This window comes from Heterocephalus glaber, unplaced genomic scaffold (assembly GCF_053883595.1).
Source record: "Heterocephalus glaber isolate CG9 unplaced genomic scaffold, H.glaber_assembly_v1.0 deba00000281, whole genome shotgun sequence".
Classification (NCBI taxonomy): Eukaryota; Metazoa; Chordata; class Mammalia; order Rodentia; family Bathyergidae; genus Heterocephalus; species Heterocephalus glaber.
Genome location: NW_028258139.1, coordinates 8,423,902 through 8,431,984, shown reverse-complemented (window position 1 = coordinate 8,431,984; position 8,083 = coordinate 8,423,902). Strand labels below are relative to the sequence as shown.

At 40.9% G+C, this 8,083-nt stretch overlaps 1 protein-coding gene and 1 pseudogene across 6 annotated transcripts in view; both read right to left on the bottom strand.

Annotated features, from left to right (window-relative positions):
• Positions 1–1,063: 1,063 nt before the first annotated feature.
• Positions 1,064–4,941, bottom strand: LOC101700699 (importin subunit alpha-1 pseudogene; annotated as a pseudogene).
• Positions 4,942–5,087: 146 nt separating this feature from the next.
• Positions 5,088–8,083, bottom strand: part of Ccdc77 (coiled-coil domain containing 77) — a 41,597-nt gene continuing 38,601 nt past the window's right edge. For all 6 annotated transcript variants that reach the window (XM_004837563.4, XM_004837561.4, XM_087185979.1 and 3 more), the window contains 3 exons: positions 7,346–7,471; positions 7,098–7,250; positions 5,088–5,885 (listed from right to left, as the gene is read on the bottom strand). In XM_004837563.4, the coding sequence (XP_004837620.1) occupies positions 5,739–5,885; positions 7,098–7,250; positions 7,346–7,471 (426 nt within the window). In that variant the 3' untranslated portion in view covers positions 5,088–5,738. The remainder of the gene's footprint in view (positions 5,886–7,097; positions 7,251–7,345; positions 7,472–8,083) is intronic.

Below are 8,083 nucleotides of genomic sequence, written 5' to 3'. Positions count from 1 at the left end.
GCACCACCATGCCTGGCCTGAATTTGGGTAATAATTCTAGGAGTCTTTTGGTGAATATTTTTGGGTCTTCTATGTAGACGATCATGTCATCTGCAAATAATAATTTGACTTCTTCCTTTCCTATATATATCCCTTTTATTTCTTTCTCTCGCCTGACTGCTCTGTTTTGAGAACTATACTGAATAAAAGTAGGGATGGTGGACATCCTTGTTGTGTTCCTAATTGCACAGGGAAAACTTTCAGCCTCTCCCCATTTAACATGACATTGGCTGATTCCTTTTGTTATTGTTATTTTGGGTTTTTTTGTGTGTGTGTGATATATGACTCTTACCAGATTGAGATAAGGTCCTTTTATGCCTATTTTCTTAAGGGGTTTTTTTTTTTTTTTTTTTTGAGACAGGGTCTCACTATGTAGTTCAGGCTGGCCTCAGACTCAGGGCGATCCTCCTGCCTCAGGCTCCCGAGTGCTGGGACTATAGATGTGAGCCACCACACCTGGGTTAAGGGTTTTTTTTGTTTTTTTTAACATGAATGGATGTTTTGTCAAAGGCTTTTTCTGTGTCGATTGAGATGATCATGTGATTTTTGACCTTGCTTCTGTTGATGTGATGTACTATGTCTATTGATTTGCTAATGTTGAACCATCCTTGCATCCCTGGGATGAATCCTACTTGATCATGATGTGTGATCTTTTTGATGATTTGTTGCATTCTGTTCTGTATTATCTTGTTGAGGATTTTTGTGTCTATGTTCACTAGAGTTTTCCCTGTAGTTCCCTTTTTTCATTTTGGAATCAGGGTAAAGCTAGCTTCCAGGAATGACTTTAGGAGTACTCCTTCCCTTTCAATTTCACTAAAGAGTTTAAGGAGTATTGGGATTAGATCTTTCCTAAAGTTCTTGTAGAATTTGGCAGTGAATCCATTGGGACCTGTGCTTTTCTTATTTGGTAGGTTTTTATTACTGCCTCAATTTTTATTGCTTGCTATTTTCTTGTTCGGGGTTTATATATCTTCTTGGTTCAGTTTTGGCAATTCATATGTATCTAGGAATCAATCCATTTCTTCGGAAGTCTTCAATTTATTAGAGTACAGGTTCTGAAAGTAGCTACTAATAATCTGGCAAAAGAGAAAATTTAGAAGGCAAAACAGATGACGCTGATGACTCTTTTCAAAAGATTTTTTTGCGCTACACTTTTATTCTTGGAGATATTGCAATAAATCCTAGTAGTAAGTGATTATTCTGGCCTGCAGTACAAAGACTTCCCAGGAAATAAACATTTCATATATTTGTTATTGCATGATACTTCTCCACCCACATCCCCTTTTTGTACTTTTTTGTAATACAGGGATTCAACCCAATGTCTCAATACTAACTACATCCCCGGTCCTTTTTTTTTAAATTTTGAGACAGGTCTCACTCAGTTAAGTTGCCCAAGCTGTGCTTTAACTTGCAATCCTCTTACCTCAGCCTCCTCAGTGCTGGAATCACAGGTATGTGCTACCACATGCAGCTTTACCTCTAATTTTTAAGAAAGTTAATTTTCATTGCAATTTTTTTTCACGCATGAATTGATATTATTTTTTTTTTGGAATTTAATCTTTATTTACAGGACACTGCAAAATATGAAATTCCACATAGAAATAAGAAACCCCTTCAGAGGATAAGCTTCATACAGTATGTACAGTTTGGAACTGTTCAAGTAGAGTTTCGTCGTACAAAGTGCTACAATAACAAACCACGTTTAAAAAGAGTTCTTAGTAGAGAAACAGAAGACAAACTTATACCGAACATAGTACACAACAAAAATTTGATGTCTTCCTCAGCTGCACCATCTAGAAGTTAAAGGTACCAGAAGCCCCATCTTGAACTTGGAAGGTATAGCCTTCAGAGGTCGTTTCTGGCACAACATCTTGATCTTCTTCTTCCTCTACTGAGAAATACTTCTCAATCAAGTGTAATGAGGCCTTGTACACAGACTCATTTTCATGGTTCTGTAGAGCTTCAGTTTTGTCCAAGCCACCACATTCTTCAATCATTATACTAAGCTTCTCAGTTTCACTTAGTTTCTCAGCAGCCTGGAAGGTATTTGAAATGGCATCCAGAATAACCAGAATAATTTTCGTATCTTTCGCAGTGATGAGGTTCATCAGTGGTTCTACTGTACCACAGTGAACGAGATAGGCAATCTGTTCAACTGTCCCACCACTTGTACAGCTGGTCACAGCCCACGCAGCTTCCTTTTGTGTCTTAAGTCTGCCTTAGAGAGGACACTGATGAGGGATGGGGCTAATCCATGATTCGCGACTTGCTGCATCTGGTCCCGACGGCCAGCTGGGGTGTCTGACATTGTCCAGGCAGCTTCCTTCTGAATACTGGTTTTGGGGTGGGTGAGCAGGCTGGGAAAGACAGCAACTGCTCCTGCACCTATCACAATCTGAGTCTGGTCATCCGTTCCAGGGACAATATTCCCTATGGCTCTTAGCGCGGGAGTCATAATTGGCAATTCATTTGATCCTAGAAGCTTCACCAGATGGGGCACAACCCCCATTTTTACAACCACTTCCATGCGTTCATTTGGACCATCCATAAGGTAATAGCCCAGCAGGTATCTGCTAATACTTCCAGATCATTGTGATGCAGGAGACGAACCAAAGTAGGAAGAATTTGCTCAACAGCATCTAACGGGGATGCAGGATTCTCGTTGTGGCCGAGGTTTGAAAGTGTCCAGGTAAGGTTACGTAAGTAACCACCTGCTAAAGATGACATATCAGGAACTCCAAGTAGAGCCTAGAGTGGGTCAACTGCACCATATTTGGTAACCAAGTCTGGGAAAACTGAACCATCACCTGCAATGTTTCCTAGAGCCCATACAGCCTGTTCACTGATGTGAGCATGGGGAGATGCCAAGAGAGAAATGAGTGCTGGGATAGCGCCTCCGTCCACCACAGCCTTGCTCTGTTCTGATGGCCCGGAAGCAATGTTAGTGGGTGCCCAGGCAGACTCAAACTGGATGGGACTACAATCACCTCTGCCCAAGAAGGACACAAATTTTGGAATCAAACCAGCCCGGGTTATGTGGTCAATGGGGGGCTGTTTTTCCCGAGAAAGCAGTTTCCTGGCAACTTGAGTAGCTTGGAGCTGGCCTTCCAGATTATTGCTATTTATGCCTTTGACACTGTCACCAACAGTCCAATTCACAGTACCCTGGGTGTTTCGGTTTTCCTGCAGTGGTGAAGTAGCATCATCAGGAAATGAGCTGACATTCCTCCTTTTCAGCATCTGATCATCCTTCTTAGCTTTCCTTAGCTCCACATTAACTTCTATTCTTCGCCGCCTCATTTCTGTACTGTCTTTTCCCTTATTCTTGAATCTGTTCAGCCGGGCAGCTGGTGAATTAGCATTCTCATTGGTGGACATGGTTATGAGACAAAGAGAGAAAGCTCTTCAAGTTTTCGGCACTATGGATATAGTTTTAGTCAAAGGATGATCCTTTTACTTCCCACCTCCACAAAGGGATGAACTTCCTGGAGCAGATCAGCTGAGGACAGAGCGCTACCAAGAGGTCCACCGCGGCTGATATTATTCTTTTAGTGATTTTTTTTCTTGGACTCAGGTCTCTATGTGGCCCAGGCTAGCCTCAAACCTGAGATTCTCCTGCATCAGCCTACAGTAGCTGTGGTTGCAGGCGTGTGCCACCAAGGCTATTTTTATAACCACCAGTTTTTGGGTTTTTTTGGTACTGGAGATTGAACTCGGGTCCTTGTGCTTGTGAGGCAAGTGGCAGAACCACTGAGCTAAATCCCCAGGCCAAGGCTATTTAAAACAATTTTTTAAGTAAACCCAAATGTTTCTAATTGATTCAAAAGTTCAAAACATTTTTTTTTTTGTAGGACTGAGGATTGAATCCAGGGCCTCTGAACTAAGGTACATCCCAAGCCCTTGCTAAGCTGCCCAGTCTAGGCTCAGGCTCATCTCCCTGCCTGCACTTTCCAAAGTTCTGAGATGACAAGCATGCACTACCATGCCCCACTCCTGAAATGTTTAAAATCCATATTACTGTATTAAATGACATTTCATACCATTTCTTATGTCCTATAACTTTGTCTCTTGTGCTTGCATGTCTCCATTCTATTCTTCCATGCCTCCACACACACTGCTCCTCTACCTGGAATGCTCAGCATCCTATCTGGTTCTAAACTCAAGTTTAAGATTCAGCTCAGAGAAGGGTGCAGTGATGCACACCTGTTATCCTAGCACTCAAGAGGCTGAGGCAGGAGAATCACAGTGAGTTTGAAGCTGGCTTGGGCAATATAGTGAATTCAAGGCCACCCTGGACTACATAGTGAGACCCTGTCTCAAACAATCAAACAAACAAACAGATTCAGGTAAAATATACTTCCTTAATTCATTTTCTCTGCTGCTTCTATCCTGTGTACTCACAGCAGGCCACTTACTGAATTAAATTTCTTCTCTGTTTATCTTTCCCACCAGCCTTTGGAGTACAAAAACTGTTTTAATGTTTTTAATAAATAAGATCTAGCATATTTCTAGTACCAAAAAAAGACAAATTTTTGAACGAAGGAATGAATAGTATTAGTTAAATACATCTTAGAATCTGACTGAGAGTGGTGAACAATTGATAACAATCAGTTGTGGGCTGAGGTACAACTTAGTGGTAGAGCACTTGCCTAGCCTTGGGTTCCATTCCTAGTACAAGGAAAGAACTCAACTGAAGCCAAAATATAAATAATGCTTAACTGTATCTGAATGTCCAATATATACCAGACACCAGACTACACTATTCATGTATTTTTCATTTTTAAATTAATATATAACCCACATACCATGATGTTTACCCCTCAAGTATGTAGTAATTTGGCTAAAAATGGGGACAATTTTACTGTCATCACTCACCCTTGCACTATTCATGCTATCTCCAACACCAGGTGATTTCAAGGGATTCATTTAGGAAACACGTATAGCTGTAGAAAACTGTAGGGACTATGGAACAAGCAATAAATCCGAGACATGAGTCATTAACAACGTACAAACAAGGTTTTAACAAGACATTATAGAAAATGCAAATATTTAAAATTATGTATTTTATTGAAAGTAGTCCATTTGAAATACATTACTTAACAAAACATGTTATTGCTAAAATGTTAAATTTTTCATACGAGGATCCTTTCAGCTTCACCCTCTCTTGCCACAGCAGCGCCTCTATTTTTCAGATTAACGTTTTGCGGGAGAAGGATCTCTACTGCCCTCTGGTGGTGACCCAGCAAGCACAGGCGTTGAGTGAGGAAAGTTAAAGAGCCGATACACTGCAGATTTGGTAAGTGATTGGCAGCAGCAACTTTCGTTGCCTAGGAAGAAGGCACCTTCAATGAGGGCTTTTATCCTGTAGGAAAAGTGTTCTTCCAACTGTCATTCAACCAAAATCATAGCAAAAACTGTCTTTCTGAGTTTCACTCACTGCCTTCTTAAAAAAAACAAAAACCAGTCAATACAAGGGGAGAAATAATGCAGGAAAGCCTCAAAGTAATTTAGGCTGTCATCTCTATACCCCAGGAAGGTCAACAGGACAGTGACAATTGCAAAGGAACCTTGGCATGCAAGAAAGGCTTTCTTTGTGCTCTTCTTCTTCACTCGGTCTTTATAAAAATGGGTACAACTACTCTTAACAATTTCAGGTCCACACTCCTGAGAGCAGATGACCTTTCTTCTGAAAGCACATATCAACAGAGCCTAAGTTCATTCTCCAGACCGAACACTTTGGACTTGAGGATCTTCAGTTCTCCTTGTATCTTATGTGCCCGTCTATTGCTGTTGCGGACCTCACACAGCATCGCAAGGTCCTGGTTTGCCTGAGCATTCATTGTTGCCTAGAGATTTGAAAAGACAAGAGGCAATGATTATGGAATAAGCCAGGGGGAGAGAAATCAGTCATGAAGATCAGACTATGCTGGCTGGCTCCTTTTTATGGGATTCTTAGTACATACAGTAAATTCAATCCTTGGCTTATTCAGTGACTAACTTAAAGAAAATGTAGAATTAAACCAGAAAAGGCAAGAAACTCTGCTTTCCCATACAATAGTAAAGGAGCTTTGAGGTAGAGATCAATAACCAACTTTGTGTAAAAAGAACAGAACAACATAAACATTGGTAAATTTGCCAGAGAATGAAAGTACCACTTCTTCTTAACCTTATTCAGAATACAACAAACATTAGGGTATGTGGATGACTAGTCTAATTTCTAATCTTCAGGCAATTTGGATTCTAAGAACAGAGTCTTGGAAAAATTACTTTGTTACTCAATCATTCACTTTCCTCATTTGTAAAAAAGAGGTAATTCTTCTAATTGACTCATTAAACTGGGAAAGATGACAGTGTCTAAGTTTAGCTTAGATGGAAGTACTGATGCAGCCATTCCATTATTTCAGTTTTGTTTTTCTCCCTCTAATGTGCACTAGCTGGACTGATTTTCTGGGAGGCTTGAAGGATGATGTTATGGTTTGGAGATGACATGTCCCCCAAAAGGTTCATTGTGTTGAAGGTGTGGTTGCTGCTGAGCTTTTGGAAAGTGATCAAATCACAAGGGCTCTAACTTCATCAGTGGATTAATCCACAGTTTGATGGCATTATTGGGAGGTGATAGAATTAGGAGGTGGAGCCTTGTTACATGGAGTGAGTCATGGGGGGCATGAGTTGGGGGCTGTAACTTGTCCCTAATTTCTTCCTCACTAGCCCTTCCTTGCTCTGTTTCCTGGCTGCTGTGTGATGAACAGATCTCCTTCACCAGACCCTTCTGCAATTATATTTAGGCCTTGGTGCCAGCTGACCATGGGGAGAAATCTCTGAAACCATAAGTCAAAATAAACCTCTCTTGCTTTAAACTGTTTATGTCAGGTACCTGATCACAGTGCTGGAAAGCCGAGTAACACAGATGGCAATCCATCAGTGTCTACCACCAGGGAAATATTCCATTCTTCTTGTGGGGTGGTGCTGGAGAGCAACCAGGGCCTTGAGTTACACGGTATCAGTATTTTCACACTTCTACCTCTTTCTCCCCAAGGTAATTCAAGACCAGCAATTACCTTGTACAGCATTTGTTCCAAGTCTTTCAGTTTCTGTCGAAGAACTTTAATGTCTGTCTTAAAGCCTTCTACTTCCAAGTTCCGTCGATGCTCCAAGGCCTCATAGCGTTTTGTCATTATCTGTAAACGCTTCCCCATCTTGTTAGAGCGATCCTAAATATGGGGATGGGAAGGCATTTATGAACAAGGGAAGGATTTCCCAGCTGTCTGTACTTCCACCTCCATCATAAATGCAAAGAATTTTGTACCTTGAAGATCTCTCTCTGTACTCCCTCCTCCTCCCGAATCCGGGCAAGTTCTTCTTCTAAGGAAATGCACTGCTCTTGGTACATGTTGGACAGCTTCTTCTCTTGTATTAACTTATCCTTTAGGGACTGCAGGCCAAAAGGTCAAAGAAATATTAATTCCCAGTTTGAGAATTTAGGTTATTCAAATAGTACTTAGGTATTAAAAGAAACAAAACAGAAAAAAAGGATTTCCACAAGTATAAAATGAAGTAAGGAACAAGGTAGTAAGGTACTTTGGAGAACATCTGGAAACTTCCCATTTCTAGACTATTCTCTCAGCACCTTTTCTAAAGTGTACATAGTAGAAATTCTTTAAAACAAATATTTTTGGCTTTGGTTTTCTTTTTTTTTCTGTTTTTTTTTGGGGGGGGCGGGTACCAGGGATCGAACTCAGGTCCTTGTGCTTGTGAGGCAGGCAGCAGAGCCCCTGAGCTAAATCCCCGGGCCCTAGTTTTGGCTTTGGAAGAGTCACATAATGGAGTTCAGAATTTATCTCAAGTAAGGTATTACAATATATGTTTTGCGCCACATTTCTTAAGTTTTATTTTGTTTTCTCAGTTTTTTTTTTGACAGGGTCTTGCTACATAGTTCAAGCTGGTCTTGAGCTCACTATATACCCCAGGCTGGCATTGAACTCATGATCCTTCTGCCTCAGCCTCCCAAGTGCTGGGATTACAATCATGTGCCACCACACTTGGT